Here is a 19,343-nt window from a genome sequence, read left to right as displayed (position 1 = left end):
AATGGATGCAGAGTGAGAGAGAGATAGAGAGAGAGAGAGAGAGACAGAGAGAGAGACAGAGAGAGAGACAGAGAGAGAGACAGAGAGAGAGAGAGAGACAGAGCGAGAGACAGAGAGAGAGAGATAGCGAGAGAGAGAGAGAGAGAGAGAGAGAGATAGCGAGAGAGAGAGATAGCGAGACAGAAAGAGAGAGTGAGAAAGAGAGAGAGAGAGAGAGAGAGGGGGGGGGAGGGAGGGAGGGAGGTAACATTATTCTTCACAGACATACAGGCCACCAACATCCTCCCATCCTCCCCTATGGCTGTTGTCAGTGCTACACTTTGACACGAAGACAACAGCAGATCACACTCACACACACATGGCAGAGGCTGTGTGAGCTCACTGTTTATCAGATATAATACCCACCAACAGACAGAGGCGACACAGAAGCAACATCTGTTGGATTGGGCCCGTGCTGCCTGTGGAATGAGAAGGCAGCAGAGAGGAATTTAATCCTCTGATGTTGGAGGATGAATTCAGGGCCAGGCAGTAGAAACCAGAGACATTTTGTAATGAACTTCTGCTTTCTCTCTCGTCCTGCAAACTGCAACTTTATCCTCATTACTACTAACCGTGACCTGCACCATGCCCCGCTGCCACAGCCTACACAGGCCAACGTGCTCATTATCAAATTAAACAGAGGTGCACGGAGTATGAGAGAGACATTTAGGCACTCGTTAGTTGTTACCAGTCATAATATGAAACAGGGGAGAATAACATGTACAGTGGGGAAAAAAAGTATTTAGTCAGCCACCAATTGTGCAAGTTCTCCCACTTAAAAAGATGAGAGAGGCATGTAATTTTCATCATAGGTACAAGTCAACTATGACAGACAAAATGAGAAAATAAATTCCAGAAAATCACATTGTAGGATTTTTAATGATTTTATTTGCAAATTATGGTGGAAAATAAGTATTTGGTCAATAACAAAAGTTTCTCAATACTTTGTTATATACCTTTTGTTGGCAATGACACAGGTCAAACGTTTTCTGTAAGTCTTCACAAGGTTTTCACACACTGTTGCTGGTATTTTGGCCCATTCCTCCATGCAGATCTCCTCTAGAGCAGTGATGTTTTGGGGCTGTCGCTGGGCAACACGGACTTTCAACTCCCTCCAAAGATTTCTATGGAGTTGAGATCTGGAAACTGGCTAGGCCACTCCAGGACCTTGAAATGCTTCTTACGAAGCCACTCCTTCGTTGCCCGGGTGGTGTGTTTGGGATCATTGTCATGCTGAAAGACCCAGCCACGTTTCATCTTCAAGGCCCTTGCTGATGGAAGGAGGTTTTCACTCAAAATCTCACGATACATGGCCCCATTCATTCTTTCCTTTACACGGATCAGTCGTCCTGGTCCCTTTGCAGAAAAACAGCCCCAAAGCATGATGTTTCCACCCCCATGCTTCACAGTAGGTATGGTGTTCTTTGGATGCAACTCAGCATTCTTTGTCCTCCAAATACGACGAGTTGAGTTTTTACCAAAAAGTTATATTTTGGTTTCATCTGACCATTTGACATTCTCCCAATCCTCTTCTGGATCATCCAAATGCACTCTAGCAAACTTCAGACGGGCCTGGACATGTACTGGCTTAAGCAGGGGGACACGTCTGGCACTGCAGGATTTGAGTCCCTGGCGGCGTAGTGTGTTACTGATGGTAGACTTTGTTACTTTGGTCCCAGCTCTCTGCAGGTCATTCACTAGGTCCCCCCGTGTGGTTCTGGGATTTTTGCTCACCGTTCTTGTGATCATTTTGACCCCACGGGGTGAGATCTTGCGTGGAGCTCCAGATCGAGGGAGATTATCAGTGGTCTTGTATGTCTTCCATTTCCTAATAATTGCTCCCACAGTTGATTTCTTCAAACCAAGCTGCTTACCTATTGCAGATTCAGTCTTCCCAGCCTGGTGCAGGTCTACAATTTTGTTTCTGGTGTCCTTTGACAGCTCTTTGGTCTTAGCCATAGTGGAGTTTGGAGTGTGACTATTTGAGGTTGTGGACAGGTGTCTTTTATACTGATAACAAGTTCAAACAGGTGCCCTTAATACAGGTAACGAGTGGAGGACAGAGGAGCCTCTTAAAGAAGAAGTTATAGGTCTGTGAGAGCCAGAAATCTTGCTTGTTTGTAGGTGACCAAATACTTATTTTCCACCATAATTTGCAAATAAATTCATTAAAATCCTACAATGTGATTTTCTGGGAAAAAAATTCTCATTTTGTCTGTCATAGTTGACGTGTACCTATGATGAAAATTACAGGCCTCTCTCATCTTTTTAAGTGGGAGAACTTGCACAATTGGTGGCTGACTAAATACTTTTTTCCCCACTGTAAGTGCAACGTGGGTGATGTGATGACGAATGTGACCTACTACAGCAGAAATCATCCTGACTTAGAATGTCAACCCTGAGATGGACTGAACCAGCAAATTCATATGGTTAATATGATTCATTCAAATCAAATTGAATGTATTTTTTATAAAGCAGTTGTCACAAAGTGCTTTACAGATAACCGGTCTAAACCCCAAAGAGCAAGCAAAGAAGAAACAAAAGGAAAAACTCCCTAGAAGGAAGAATCCTATGAAGAAACTTAGAGACGATCATGATTCATATTCAAAATACGCTTTGATTATACAAATAATAAACGTTTGATAAGTAATCATCTCACTATCCTAAGCTTCTCTAGAGATCTTTCTCTAGAATATTTGTTTGGTCCAAGAAGCTTTTCCACCAGAAGACCTAAACAGAGTGTACCAGAGGTCTTATGCAGATGACAAGCGAATCAGATTACCGAAGCAAACATGCATACATTAGCTCAACAGATCATTTGTCTGTGGACACTGTAATGGGACTGTTGTTTGTGGTGTGAGGGGAGCATGCTTCTGTAGGTCTTTGTTGATATCTTGCCATGCATGTATAGTACGCAACAGATCCTAACAACACCAATACACTTTGCAGAAAGAAACCAGACCTTTCATGTTGATGAAGATGAGTCGAATATAGATATAAATAAATAAAACAAGGCAATCAGTGTAATTTTGTAAATGCCGGATTTCTATGGCAAGACACATCATTCACCCAAGTTTAGTCAAAATCAGGCCAGTGCTGTCTGAGATATCGCGTGTGACTAACGTACAAACGAATACACTAACGGACGAGCCAGATCCACAGTCCCCTCCTTGATTTCCTCGTGGGGAACAACAATAAAATAAAACCTGCTCTGATCGTTCCCCAGACTGGAGGCAAGTACTATCGCATCTGGGAATAAAATCAATCTACTCTGCACTAAAGGTAACTCCCACTCTGGTATCATTCAGCATATCTACTACAGTATCATAAATAGACAAGGGATTAACTTTGGTAACCAGAGAGGAGTCTAACTGACAATCATTATAGTTGCATCCCAACAACAGCCCTGCCACTTAGTTTGGTATAAAGCTAAGGGATGGAGGAGGAGTAGGAACACTATTGGATAGAAAGACTGGCAGTGCATGAGAGCAACATGATATTTTCAAACAGCAGGAAATATCCAAGATTGTGCCTTTAAAACTATCCCCTCTCCATCTCCTATAGACTAGCTACTCCGCTCTCCTTTTCACCACTATGACCAGCAGCTACTCCTCTCTCCTTTTCACCACTATGACCAGCAGCTACTCCGCTCTCCTTTTCACCACTATGACCAGCAGCTACTCCTCTCTCCTTTCCACCACTATGACCAGCAGCTACTGCTCTCTCATTTTCACCACTATGACCAGCAGCTACTCCTCTCTCCTTTTCACCACTATGACCAGCAGCTACTCCTCTTCTCCTTTTCACCACTATGACCAGCAGCTACTGCTCTCTCCTTTTCACCACTATGACCAGCAGCTACTCCTCTCTCCTTTCCACCACTATGACCAGCAGCTACTCCTCTCTCCTTTCCACCACTATGACCAGCAGCTACTCCTCTCTCCTTTCCACCACTATGACCAGCAGCTACTCCTCTCTCCTTTTCACCACTATGACCAGCAGCTACTCCTCTCTCCTTTTCACCACTATGACCAGCAGCTACTCCTCTCTCCTTTTCACCACTATGACCAGCAGCTACTCCTCTCTCCTTTTCACCACTATGACCAGCAGCTACTCCTCTCTCCTTTTCACCACTATGACCAGCAGCTACTCCTCTCTCCTTTTCACCACTATGACCAGCAGCTACTCCGCTCTCCTTTTCACCACTATGACCAGCAGCTACTCCTCTCTCCTTTTCACCACTATGACCAGCAGCTACTCCTCTCTCCTTTTCACCACTATGACCAGCAGCTACTCCTCTCTCCTTTTCACCACTATGACCAGCAGCTACTCCTCTCTCCTTTTCACCACTATGACCAGCAGCTACTCCTCTCTCCTTTTCACCACTATGACCAGCAGCTACTCCGCTCTCCTTTTCACCACTATGACCAGCAGCTACTCCTCTCTCCTTTTCACCACTATGACCAGCAGCTACTCCTCTCTCCTTTTCACCACTATGACCAGCAGCTACTCCTCTCTCCTTTCCACCACTATGACCAGCAGCTACTCCTCTCTCCTTTTCACCACTATGACCAGCAGCTACTCCTCTCTCCTTTCCACCACTATGACCAGCAGCTACTCCTCTCTCCTTTTCACCACTATGACCAGCAGCTACTCCTCTCTCCTTTTCACCACTATGACCAGCAGCTACTGCTCTCTCATTTTCACCACTATGACCAGCAGCTACTCCTCTCTCCTTTTCACCACTATGACCAGCAGCTACTCCTCTCTCCTTTTCACCACTATGACCAGCAGCTACTGCTCTCTCCTTTTCACCACTATGACCAGCAGCTACTCCTCTCTCCTTTTCACCACTATGACCAGCAGCTACTCCTCTCTCCTTTTCACCACTATGACCAGCAGCTACTCCTCTCTCCTTTTCACCACTATGACCAGCAGCTACCCCTCTCTCCTTTTCACCACTATGACCAGCAGCTACTCCTCTCTCCTTTTCACCACTATGACCAGCAGCTACTCCTCTCTCCTTTTCACCACTATGACCAGCAGCTACTCCTCTCTCCTTTTCACCACTATGACCAGCAGCTACTCCTCTCTCCTTTTCACCACTATGACCAGCAGCTACTCCTCTCTCCTTTTCACCACTATGACCAGCAGCTACTCCTCTCTCCTTTTCACCACTATGACCAGCAGCTACTCCTCTCTCCTTTTCACCACTATGACCAGCAGCTACTCCTCTCTCCTTTTCACCACTATGACCAGCAGCTACCCCTCTCTCCTTTTCACCACTATGACCAGCAGCTACTCCTCTCTCCTTTTCACCACTATGACCAGCAGCTACTCCTCTCTCCTTTTCACCACTATGACCAGCAGCTACTCCTCTCTCCTTTTCACCACTATGACCAGCAGCTACTCCTCTCTCCTTTTCACCACTATGACCAGCAGCTACTCCTCTCTCCTTTTCACCACTATGACCAGCAGCTACCCCTCTCTCCTTTTCACCACTATGACCAGCAGCTACTCCTCTCTCCTTTCCACCACTATGACCAGCAGCTACTCCTCTCTCCTTTTCACCACTATGACCAGCAGCTACTCCTCTCTCCTTTTCACCACTATGACCAGCAGCTACTCCTCTCTCCTTTTCACCACTATGACCAGCAGCTACTCCTCTCTCCTTTTCACCACTATGACCAGCAGCTACTCCGCTCTCCTTTTCACCACTATGACCAGCAGCTACTCCTCTCTCCTTTTCACCACTATGACCAGCAGCTACTCCTCTCTCCTTTTCACCACTATGACCAGCAGCTACTCCTCTCTCCTTTTCACCACTATGACCAGCAGCTACTCCTCTCTCCTTTTCACCACTATGACCAGCAGCTACTCCTCTCTCCTTTTCACCACTATGACCAGCAGCTACTCCGCTCTCCTTTTCACCACTATGACCAGCAGCTACTCCTCTCTCCTTTTCACCACTATGACCAGCAGCTACTCCTCTCTCCTTTTCACCACTATGACCAGCAGCTACTCCTCTCTCCTTTCCACCACTATGACCAGCAGCTACTCCTCTCTCCTTTTCACCACTATGACCAGCAGCTACTCCTCTCTCCTTTCCACCACTATGACCAGCAGCTACTCCTCTCTCCTTTTCACCACTATGACCAGCAGCTACTCCTCTCTCCTTTTCACCACTATGACCAGCAGCTACTGCTCTCTCATTTTCACCACTATGACCAGCAGCTACTCCTCTCTCCTTTTCACCACTATGACCAGCAGCTACTCCTCTCTCCTTTTCACCACTATGACCAGCAGCTACTGCTCTCTCCTTTTCACCACTATGACCAGCAGCTACTCCTCTCTCCTTTTCACCACTATGACCAGCAGCTACTCCTCTCTCCTTTTCACCACTATGACCAGCAGCTACTCCTCTCTCCTTTTCACCACTATGACCAGCAGCTACCCCTCTCTCCTTTTCACCACTATGACCAGCAGCTACTCCTCTCTCCTTTTCACCACTATGACCAGCAGCTACTCCTCTCTCCTTTTCACCACTATGACCAGCAGCTACTCCTCTCTCCTTTCCACCACTATGACCAGCATGCCCATAAAGCCCTGTGGTAATCCTAATGCCCTAGTCAAAGTATACGTCCCAAATGGCACCCTATTCCCTATATAACTGTATTGCCTTACTTTTTACCAGGGCCCATAGGGAATAGGGTGCAATTTGGGACACAGTCCAAGTCACAGGCTATCAGCTCCCTCCTGGACCAATGGGAGGTCTGGTCTGCCAGGCTGACAAGAGGCTCTTTGCTCTCTCAGGCTTTATTTGCCTGAGCATTACAAGGCCTGTTTTTAAAGACATTACACAGTGTGTGTGTGTGTGTGTGTGTGTGTGTGTGTGTGTGTGTGTATGCACGTTCGTGTGGTGTGTGCCCACAGAGAGGATAAGGAGGGTGATAGAGAGAGGGGAGCATTTAGCCGTTTACCTCACCTGCGGCACGCAGACGTAGAGTTGGAAAGCAGTCAAACCCAGCACAGCACTGCACTTCCCCCCTCATACCTCACACTGTAGTGTCGGCCAATTAGAGGCAGACTAGAAGGCCCCATGGAGGCCCCCTGGCTGGCTGACTCAGCAGATCTGGCTGCTTGGAGGGACATATTCTAGCCTGGTCTGTGTTCCTGCATCTCTCTCTTCTACAGCCCCAGAGGTCATATTCTAGCCTGGTCCGTCTCTCTTCTACAGCCCCAGAGGTCATATTCTAGCCTGGTCCGTCTCTCTTCTACAGCCCCAGAGGTCATATTCTAGCCTGGTCCGTCTCTCTTCTACAGCCCCAGAGGTCATATTCTAGCCTGGTCCGTCTCTCTTCTACAGCCCCAGAGGGGGTCATATTCTAGCCTGGTCCGTCTCTCTTCTACAGCCCCAGAGGGGGTCATATTCTAGCCTGGTCTATGAACATGTTTGTCAAGTCATCTCTCTGGCTAACCATTGGCTGGGACTGGTCATGGTGTCACACGCACACCCACGCCTACGCCCACAGACACACACAGACACACACAGACACACACACACACACACACACACACACACACACACACCAAACCACTGCTGAGATCACTGTACTGCTCTGCAAACACCTCAGGGATTTTAATGCGGTTTTATTTTCCTCATAGTAAGTTAAAGATCTACTTGACTTTTTTTCCCCTAGTTTCAAAATTCCTCTGGTAGTTTCTGATCTGGAGAACTAGAGCTGGGTGTCTATAGAAGTATGGCCAAGTAGGTCAGAAAGAAAGGAAAGGAATGAAAATGAGCCGTCCTCTGAGGGATGACTGGATCTGATGGGAAACAGTGGAGTATCTGAGGGATGACTGGATCTGATGGGAAACAGTGGAGTATCTGAGGGATGACTGGATCTGATGGGAAACAGTGGAGTATCTGAGGGATGACTGGATCTGATGGGAAACAGTGGAGTATCTGAGGGCTGACTGGATCTGATGGGAAACAGTGGAGTATCTGAGGGATGACTGGATCTGATGGGAAACAGTGGAGTATCTGAGGGCTGACTGGATCTGATGGGAAACAGTGGAGTATCTGAGGGCTGACTGGATCTGATGGGAAACAGTGGAGTATCTGAGGGATGACTGGATCTGATGGGAAACAGTGGAGTATCTGAGGGATGACTGGATCTGATGGGAAACAGTGGAGTATCTGAGGGATGACTGGATCTGATGGGAAACAGTGGAGTATCTGAGGGCTGACTGGATCTGATGGGAAACAGTGGAGTATCTGAGGGATGACTGGATCTGATGGGAAACAGTGGAGTATCTGAGGGATGACTGGATCTGATGGGAAACAGTGGAGTATCTGAGGGCTGACTGGATCTGATGGGAAACAGTGGAGTATCTGAGGGCTGACTGGATCTGATGGGAAACAGTGGAGTATCTGAGGGCTGGGATGGCTGGAGGTTTAACACAGCTGACTTCTAACTGGCTGTCAAAAACTTCACCCACACACCATCAATACAACAATGTAGAAACAAGGTTTCTGGCTTCTAAACATTTGCCTTGAAGCCAGGATCGGAATGCTAAAAAGTGTGAACTTCATGTGTGCTTATGGCAGCTAGCTAGGCTACATAACATAAGATACAAAAATATGATGTTCTAATGCATTACACATGTGGAATCCATTAGGTGGTCAATAACAGTACCTTGTGTTATCTTTCTGTGTCAAACCAGCGAAATAAGTTCTAGAGGATTTACACATTCACTAATCAGGTGTCAATCACTGTCACACATCCATGTAAAAACAACACCAGGGCCAACACCTAAATGTTCCCAGAATTCCACACAGAATTCCATATAGCCCCTATCCGCACAACATCAGACAGACTCTCCCCAGGAAGGCTTAGTCAGGCTCCCACTTCTCCATCCATGTAATCTGCACAAATATTCCTGGGACCTCAGCGTCTCTCCCACCACATTATGGCCAGGTGCCACGGTCAACTGTAATCACTGACTGAGATTACAGCAGAGAGAGCAGGGTTAGAAATGATGCTGGGGATTGGTAGTCACAATCACACTGGGTAGTTTATGGTTCCATCCAGCCGGCCTCCAGCCCTCCACAACACAGGGTGTGGAAGTGATTATGGCCCCTAAGCTCCCGTGACATGGATATCTCCACGCTTTTTAAACACTCGGTCAGAGGATCATACTTTAATCAGGTTGGAAAGACACTAGGCATGACACAGGCGCCTCTGGAATGTAGATTGTAACCTGTAACCTCCAGTGGTGGAAAAAGTTCCCAATTGTCATACTTGAGTAAAAGTAAAGATACCATAATAGAAAATGACTCAAGTAAAAATGAAAGTCACCCAGTAAAATACTACTTGAGTAAAAGTCTAAAAGTATTTGGTTTTAAATATACTTAAGTATCAAAAGTAAATGTAATTGCTAAAATATACTTAAGTATCAAAAGTAGAAGTAAAAGTATAAATACTTTAAAATTCCTTATATAAAGAAAACCAGACAGTGTAGTTTTCTTGTTTTTATTTTATTTACGGATAGCCAGGGGCACGCTCCAACACTCAGACATAATTTACAAATGAAGCATGTGCTTAGTGAGTCCGCCAGATCAGAGGCAGTAGGGATGACCAGGGATGTTCTCTTGATAAGTGTGTGAATTAGACCATTTTCCTGTCCCGCTAAGCATTCAAAATGTAACGAGTACTTGTGGTTGTCAGGGAAAATGTATAGAGTAAAAAGTACATTATTTTCTTTAGGAATATAGTGAAGTAAAAGTAAAAGCTGTCAAAAATATAAATAGGTAAGTAAAGTACAGATAACCCCAAAAAACTACTTGAGTAATACTTTAAAGTATTTCTGGTAACCTCTATTACAGATGGTAGACAGAGGGACTTTCTCCTTCAGAATGGGATACAGCTTGTGTTGAACCTGGAGAAGTGTTGCTGTTCTAACCTCCAGTGTAGCACAGTGGCCAGTCTTAGGTCTGTTGAAGTTGTAGCCTCTAGATAGATACACAGCGGCCAGTCTTAGGTCTGTTGAAGTTGTAGCCTCTAGATAGATACACAGTGGCCAGTCTTAGGTCTGTTGAAGTTGTAGCCTCTCGATACACAGTGGCCAGTCTTAGGTCTGTTGAAGTTGTAGCCTCTAGATAGATACACAGTGGCCAGTCTTAGGTCTGTTGAAGTTGTAGCCTCTAGATAGATACACAGCGGCCAGTCTTAGGTCTGTTGAAGTTGTAGCCTCTAGATAGATACACAGTGGCCAGTCTTAGGTCTGTTGAAGTTGTATCCTCTAAATAGATACACAGTGGCCAGTCTTAGGTCTGTTGAAGTTGTAGCCTCTAGATACACAGCGGCCAGTCTTAGGTCTGTTGAAGTTGTAGCCTCTAGATAGATACACAGTGGCCAGTCTTAGGTCTGTTGAAGTTGTAGCCTCTAGATACACAGTGGCCAGTCTTAGGTCTGTTGAAGTTGTAGCCTCTAGATACACAGTGGCCAGTCTTAGGTCTGTTGAAGTTGTAGCCTCTAGATAGATACACAGTGGCCAGTCTTAGGTCTGTTGAAGTTGTAGCCTCTAGATAGATACACAGCGGCCAGTCTTAGGTCTGTTGAAGTTGTAGCCTCTAGATAGATACACAGCGGCCAGTCTTAGGTCTGTTGAAGTTGTAGCCTCTAGATAGATACACAGCGGCCAGTCTTAGGTCTGTTGAAGTTGTAGCCTCTAGATACACAGTGGCCAGTCTTAGGTCTGTTGAAGTTGTAGCCTCTAGATAGATACACAGTGGCCAGTCTTAGGGTCTGTTGAAGTTGTAGCCTCTAGATACACAGTGGCCAGTCTTAGGTCTGTTGAAGTTGTAGCCTCTAGATAGATACACAGTGGCCAGTCTTAGGGTCTGTTGAAGTTGTAGCCTCTAGATACACAGTGGCCAGTCTTAGGTCTGTTGAAGTTGTAGCCTCTAGATAGATACACAGTGGCCAGTCTTAGGTCTGTTGAAGTTGTAGCCTCTAGATACACAGTGGCCAGTCTTAGGTCTGTTGAAGTTGTAGCCTCTAGATACACAGTGGCCAGTCTTAGGTCTGTTGAAGTTGTAGCCTCTAGATAGATACACAGCGGCCAGTCTTAGGTCTGTTGAAGTTGTAGCCTCTAGATACACAGTGGCCAGTCTTAGGTCTGTTGAAGTTGTAGCCTCTAGATACACAGTGGCCAGTCTTAGGTCTGTTGAAGTTGTAGCCTCTAGATAGATACACAGCGGCCAGTCTTAGGTCTGTTGAAGTTGTAGCCTCTAGATAGATACACAGTGGCCAGTCTTAGGTCTGTTGAAGTTGTATCCTCTAAATAGATACACAGTGGCCAGTCTTAGGTCTGTTGAAGTTGTAGCCTCTAGATACACAGCGGCCAGTCTTAGGTCTGTTGAAGTTGTAGCCTCTAGATAGATACACAGTGGCCAGTCTTAGGTCTGTTGAAGTTGTAGCCTCTAGATACACAGTGGCCAGTCTTAGGTCTGTTGAAGTTGTAGCCTCTAGATACACAGTGGCCAGTCTTAGGTCTGTTGAAGTTGTAGCCTCTAGATAGATACACAGTGGCCAGTCTTAGGTCTGTTGAAGTTGTAGCCTCTAGATAGATACACAGTGGCCAGTCTTAGGTCTGTTGAAGTTGTAGCCTCTAGATAGATACACAGCGGCCAGTCTTAGGTCTGTTGAAGTTGTAGCCTCTAGATACACAGCGGCCAGTCTTAGGTCTGTTGAAGTTGTAGCCTCTAGATAGATACACAGTGGCCAGTCTTAGGTCTGTTGAAGTTGTAGCCTCTAGATACACAGTGGCCAGTCTTTTAGAACAAGGCAGTAAGCTCAACTACAGCAGTACTTTGACTGGAGTTTTGAAAGCATGTCTGCATCCCAAATGGCTCCATATTCCTTGTTTAGTGCACTATTTTGTCCCGAGCCCTATAGGCCCTGGTCAAGATTTTGCACTATATACGTTATAGGGAGCCATTTTGGATGCAGATATGTTACTTTAAGAGCAGCTGGAATATGTAAAGCACCAACAAACTTGGGGTAAAATACAGATTTCTTTCTTCGTAGCGAATAAATAATATATTACAAAGTTGACGTTGAGTTGCTGAAAGATCCCATACGGCAAAAAAAACAGAGAAAGAAAATAAACCAAAATGGAACAAGTAAAGGTGAAATACCTCATCAGACCTTTTTACGAGCCTAATAATCATAATGAATCAACAACAGTGAACAGCGGGGGGTTGTGAACTTGGGCACATCCACTCAATAAAAAGCCAGCAGGCAGAATTACCCTGCTATTACAAATAATGCCCGGCCGCCTTCCCCCTAAACCCCCTCAATCCCCCTCTACACCCCCCGGCCTTCTCAGACTCACTGTGTGGGTTTAATGACACACATCCATACCAGACAGAGACAGTTGGCACGGTGATGCCCCTGGCAGCCTCCCTCTTTGACGAGAGAAGAAGTAGACCACTTTAACCTCACAAGGCTCTCTCTAGACTTCCATAAGCCTCACAATGACTTTTGATGAAACTGGGAAATGAGAGTAGTGCCTCGGGTCCAATGGAAACACCGAGCCCAGTGAACAGCCTATGAATTCCAAGTAACACAAATAAATCCATAGATGCTTGTGGTCGACCAGAAAATCTCATGCCAACTGTGGGTCGGTCTGACATCGACTGAGAGCTGGGCGGAACATGGAGTTCATATCAACACACTGCAGGGTAGAGCTGAGCACGTAAAACCATATGGACTGAATAAAAGAGCATGGAGGTTGATACTTTACTCAAATGTACTTTAATATAAAAAGACAGATTCAAGCCACACATTTCTGTGTATATATGATAGGTATCATTCTTTGGTTGGACTTGAGGAATGTTATCTCAAATGCAAAGCCCTGTTCATTCAGCCCTTGTGCTGTCAAAATACAGTATATGTTTTTGAAGATAAATAACTTTGAGACAAAATACTGGGCTATTTACAAATACAGATTGGATTTGATATTGTACATTTGATTTGATATTGTAAATGTGTAATACTAGAGTAATAATGTCTTGTGTGATGTATTGTGGTATTGATTATGTAGGCTGTAGTTGTGTTTTGTTGTGATGTAACTGTTTTAACCATGTTTGAACACCAGGAAGAGTAGCTGCTGCCTTGGCAGTAATGGGGATCCTAATGAATAGTAAATACAAACATTTTTAAGTGAGGGCATCTTTATCAAGAGCGTTGAAAGTACAACCAATCCTGACGTGAGGAGGTGATTACCCATGATCCTTCATGCCCAGTGCCCACTGTTCTTAAAGCCGGGTGTACACTACACGACTTTTAAAATCCTAACATCGCTGAGCCTCTCACAACAAACCACCATCTTTCCTGTCGTTTTCTGTCTTGCCAACGTAGTGGTGGGCACACTTAACGATGTGGCACAGGCGGAGGGTCACACACTACAAGATTCTTCACCGGGTCGTGAGGATTCTCCATACCACGCTGTCTCGCCAAAACAATGATGTTATGATGTGATTAGATTTAACGTAGCTACAACAAGCTTTGGCTCAAAGCAGCCTCAAACATGTTCAGTCAGACATTCACTCTTGCCATACAGAGTTGAAATATCTAGCCAACAATTTGAATTGAATAACATTACTTGTGAACTTCAGACCTGTAACGATTTGACACTTTGGTTTTGGTTAAAGGCAAGTACAAACGCATAATCGTAGTAGTCATCGCTCCTTCTCGGTGATGTCATCATCTCACTGGCTTCTTCACTGGCCAGCTCTCATTGGCTATTGTTGATCACCCTTGTCAAAACTTGTGGTTGCACATCTCACACTACAAGAACATTGCAGATTTTGTGCCGATAAAATCAACGGGATGTCTGGGACTGCTCAGAGACGAGTTTCACATGAAACTCGCGCCCCCCGAGTAGGCAACGACATGGGGATTTTGTCTCCAATCTCAAAAACTTGTCTGGGACAGCCAAATCGGGGCCAAAATCGTGTAGTGTCCACCCTGCTTAAATTGTTGAGATGTCATCACTGCTCACTCCCTCTGCCAAACAGAGAGACCAGGGTTGCATCCCAAATGGCACTCTATTCACTACTAAGACTCAGGTAAAATGTAGTGCACCACGTAGGGAATAGGGTGCCATTTGGGACGTCGCCCAGGTATTTTAAGTGACATGGGTGGAGGAATGCCATGTAAACTCTATGGCATTTGTAGGGTTGAAAAACAACCAACCAATGCCATCCCTCCCTTGCCACTTTGATAAGTGTTGCCACCCACATCCAAGGCCTTCAAGATACCCACCCAGACGTCACTGACAACCCTCTGAAGGAATGACAGATGGAATGTTCTGTACCAGCGGCTGTTGAAACTCGGCTGATACCGTATCAAACCCACCTTAGATGTCAGAAAATGTGTGAGAAATTTCAGGAAGTGTTTCGTCTGCTTCTGAAAGTTGGTCTACAACAGGCTCCATTGACTGACAAATGAATCATAAGGCTTTTGGTATTACTGTTGAAATCCCTTGTAGTTGAATCACAGGATTGGCCTTATTTCCTAGCCTAGAGAGCGTTGGGCTCTAGGTGAGGTAAAGACTGTCATCTTAGCTCTTCAACCCCCCCCTAACTCCCCACACACCACCCACCCAGCCTACAGAGAGCAGCTTAAGGGCGGGACATCTCAATCGGCTAAAACGGGGGGAGGCCAGGAAAAGGGATTATTTCAGTCATTCAACCTGAACCAGAATGGGTGTCATTGTGATCCTCATCACTGTAATAAAATCACATTAGACTGGGGGAATATAGGGAGCAGGAAATGAATACATATCCCCCAGGCAAGGGATTGAAATATATTTGTCTCTCTCTTCTCTTCCTCAAAACAATGATGACATTGTATTGACCTGCTAGTTACAGCTGGAGGAATACCTCTGAACAGAACAGTCTCTCTCTCTCTCTCTCTCTCTCTCTCTCTCTCTCTCTCTCTCTCTCTCCCTCTCTCCCTCTCTCCCTCTCTCCCTCCCTCCCTCCCTCCCTCCCTCCCTCCCTCCGCGGGTGCTTTTCAAAATCTGCTTTCTACTAACCACAGTACAGCACTGCTGTACAACAGACTTCAAGCCAGTCTTGAGTAATAAATTGTTTAAATATAGTTATATTTATGGTTCATAACAGCTCATTGAACCACAGAAAGGAACATGAAAAGGTATTCTTACTTAGACCACTGTAGCTTGGCTTGTTATGCATGCACCTGCAAGGTAGTGCCAGTTGTGCTTTCAATCAGAACCACTCTGGACTCAATCCCAGCCTGATCTTCAATCAGAACCACTCTGGACTCAATCCCAGCCTGATCTTCAATCAGAACCACTCTGGACTCAATCCCAGCCTGATCTTTTGAAGTGTAGAGAATATGACCTACCTTTTTTACCTGTACAAATATAAAAGTGGTGGCGGTACAAGGCTTACAATCCTGTACATATTCCGCAGTGAACATACAATTTTTAAAGATTATACGTTTGTTTTCTTACTTTGTAAAGACCCCGTGTAATGGAGCTATAAGGGTACGATCGGCTATTGAAATAGGTTATTGAGACAGAGCGTTATTAAAAGGTAGAATAAAAATAGTGCTTACCCTCCCTCCTGAAATCCCTCGAGTTCATCTCTCTGTTCTGCCAGGGTAGACTCCAAGTCCAGGTAGCTCCCATTTTGGGAGAGCTGGAGGGAACAGTCATCAAGCTAGATAGGAGATAAAGAGAGAGATTGCATCATCAATACCTCCCGCTTCATACAGCTAAAGCTACGACACACTATAGCTATTATATATTATACAACTAAAGCTACGACACACTATAGCTATTATATATTATACAGCTAAAGCTATGACACACTATAGCTATTATATATTATACAGCTAAAGCTACGACACACTATAGCTATTATATATTATACAGCTAAAGCTACGACACACTATAGCTATTATATATTATACAGCTAAAGCTACGACACACTATAGCTATTATATATTATACAGCTAAAGCTACGACACACTATAGCTATTATATATTATACAGCTAAAGCTACGACACACTATAGCTATTATATATTATACAGCTAAAGCTATGACACACTATAGCTATTATATATTATACAGCTAAAGCTACGACACACTATAGCTATTATATATTATACAGCTAAAGCTACGACACACTATAGCTATTATATATTATACAGCTAAAGCTATGACACACTATAGCTATTATATATTATACAGCTAAAGCTACGACACACTATAGCTATTATATATTATACAGCTAAAGCTACGACACACTATAGCTATTATATATTATACAGCTAAAGCTACGACACACTATAGCTATTATTTTTTATACAGCTAAAGCTATGACACACTACAGCTATTATATATTATACAGCTAAAGCTACGACACACTATAGCTATTATATATTATACAGCTAAAGCTACGACACACTATAGCTATTATATATTATACAGCTAAAGCTACGACACACTATAGCTATTATATATTATACAGCTAAAGCTACGACACACTATAGCTATTATATATTATACAGCTACAGCAATGCAAGGCTATTATCAAACTGTTGCATGTATGTACACTATGAGGAAAAATGTAAAAATATAAATTGGCAAACCCTTGATTTCCTCAACGCTAACCCCAGCCAATAGCACACAATTTGGCTATCCATGGACAATCCATTGTGCTCGGTTTCCCTCCAACTGCCCAGAGGAACGTTTGAACTCAGTCAAAACATGGTCTGTTTGTATGCTGGATGGATGTAGCTAACATTTCTGAGTGAGGTAATGGAGTGACGTCTCCCAACCTCTCCTGTTATCCTATCAATCTCTTATCAATCCATCACTCATTTCATTATGTCTTGCATCACTGTGAAAATAACTAGGTATGCTTGTTCTATGAAAAATATCCCTTCAATGCTTTCATACGGTTCATAACATCTCAAGGTTCTGGGAATAACAGGTCATAGGCTAAACTAGGCCCTTGTTTGAATACTTTAGAAATGCATCCTTCCTTCCTAGCTTCCTTTTAAAGGATTCACAGTTCTGAATTGGTTGGATTGATGTACGTAAATAAAAGGGCAGTATGTACCCTTGCTTTGTTTAGACTATCCAATTACTGATAGAGCTGCAATTACCTCAGTGTAATCTCTCGTGGACAGATTCTCGTGGACATGAAACAGCGAGAATCTATCAAGGCTCACGTAGAATTATGTGATTACGAGCAGCAGTAGTTCCTGGTTTTTGGTTTTCATCATTTGATTATTTGGACAAATCAGGATTGGGTGAAGGCGGTGCTTATATTGGTGCGTTGATTTTCAAGCATGTGTGCGGATGATAAACAGTTTCCACTAGATTACACAGCCATGAAGTCAAAATTGGCTATATATAAAAATTCATGAAAACAAATATTTGCTTTTTGGCCATGATAAACACGGGTGAAATTAGCGGAAGGGAGGGATTTGCCCAAGTGTTTCCATTTTGCGAGGGAGAAGACTTCGCTTCCTTCCTTTGCACAAAGGTAATCACAATTGTTCATGTGAAATGACAAACTTTCTTCTGGGTAATCAAGATTTACCTCAATGAAACAAGGAAGGAAGCATTTGTAACGTATTGGAACAGGACCTAGCTAGGTGTATTTTAGGTTATTCTCCAACCTCCAATGACAGTGAGGGAGTGTTTATCGACCACTGTCAGCAGCACTGCCCCATGCAGTGAAAAGGTCTGCATCTCAAATAGCACCCTATTCCTATATAGTGCACTCCCTTTGACCAGAACCCTATAGAGTGCCATTTGGGAAGCAACCAAGATAAGTGAGGATAGAGAGGTGTAAAAACAGTGGATTTAGAGCACCTTCATAATCTGCTTATCTCCTTACGCCTCTTTCACTAATATATATTTTTATCATATCTTTTGGAGTGGCGGCAATGATATAGGGGAAACACTGAGGGTGTTGAGTCTGCTACAGAGAGCTCCTCTAGGCTGTCTAGGGTATTGAGTCTGTGCTGCTCTAGGCTGTCTAGGGTATTGAGTCTGTGGTGCTCTAGGCTGTCTAGGGTATTGAGTCTGTGGTGCTCTAGGCTGTCTAGGGTATTGAGTCTGTGGTGCTCTAGGCTGTCTAGCGTATTGAGTCTGTGGTGCCCTAGGCTGTCTAGGGTATTGAGTCTGTGGTGCTCTAGGCTGTCTAGGGTATTGAGTCTGTGGTGCTCTAGGCTGTCTAGCGTATTGAGTCTGTGCTGCTCTAGGCTGTCTAGCGTATTGAGTCTGTGCTGCTCTAGGCTGTCTAGGGTATTGAGTCTGTGGTGCTCTAGGCTGTCTAGGGTATTGAGTCTGTGGTGCTCTAGGCTGTCTAGGGTATTGAGTCTGTGCTGCTCTAGGCTGTCTAGGGTATTGAGTCTGTGGTGCTCTAGGCTGTCTAGGGTGTCTGAGTCTGTGGTGCTCTAGGCTGTCTAGGGTATTGAGTCTGTGGTGCTCTAGGCTGTCTAGGGTATTGAGTCTGTGGTGCTCTAGGCTGTCTAGGGTGTCTGAGTCTGTGGTGCTCTAGGCTGTCTAGGGTATTGAGTCTGTGGTGCTCTAGGCTGTCTAGGGTATTGAGTCTGTGGTGCTCTAGGCTGTCTAAGGTGTCTGAGTCTGTGCTGCTCTAGGCTGTCTAGGGTATTGAGTCTGTGGTGCTCTAGGCTGTCTAGGGTACTGAGTCTGTGGTGCTCTAGGCTGTCTAGGGTATTGAGTCTGTGGTGCTCTAGGCTGTCTAGGGTGTCTGAGTCTGTGGTGCTCTAGGCTGTCTAGGGTATTGAGTCTGTGGTGCTCTAGGCTGTCTAGGGTGTCTGAGTCTGTGGTGCTCTAGGCTGTCTAGGGTATTGAGTCTGTGGTGCTCTAGGCTGTCTAGGGTATTGAGTCTGTGGTGCTCTAGGCTGTCTAGGGTATTGAGTCTGTGGTGCTCTAGGCTGTCTAGGGTATTGAGTCTGTGGTGCTCTAGGCTGTCTAGGGTATTGAGTCTGTGGTGCTCTAGGTTGTCTAGGGTATTGAGTCTGTGGTGCTCTAGGCTGTCTAGGGTATTGAGTCTGTGCTGCTCTAGGCTGTCTAGGGTATTGAGTCTGTGGTGGTCTAGGCTGTCTAGGGTATTGAGTCTGTGGTGCTCTAGGCTGTCTAGGGTATTGAGTCTGAGCTACTCTAGGCTGTCTAGGGTATTGAGTCTGTGGTGCTCTAGCTGTCTAGGGTATTGAGTCT

The 19,343-nt window shown here is 44.8% G+C and overlaps 1 protein-coding gene across 1 annotated transcript in view; it reads right to left on the bottom strand.

Annotated features, from left to right (window-relative positions):
- Positions 1-19,343, bottom strand: part of LOC311139297 (FH1/FH2 domain-containing protein 3-like) — a gene marked incomplete at both ends in the record, with an annotated part of 106,153 nt that overhangs the window by 75,569 nt on the left and 11,241 nt on the right. Inside the window, one exon of the mRNA XM_084174180.1 lies at positions 15,696-15,799. Within this exon, the coding sequence (XP_084030306.1) occupies positions 15,696-15,799 (104 nt within the window). The remainder of the gene's footprint in view (positions 1-15,695; positions 15,800-19,343) is intronic.

The sequence above is a fragment of the Coregonus lavaretus genome (genome assembly GCF_964263955.1).
Source record: "Coregonus lavaretus genome assembly, chromosome: 13".
NCBI classification, from domain to species: Eukaryota; Metazoa; Chordata; class Actinopteri; order Salmoniformes; family Salmonidae; genus Coregonus; species Coregonus lavaretus.
This window is presented reverse-complemented; position numbering and strand designations above follow the sequence as displayed.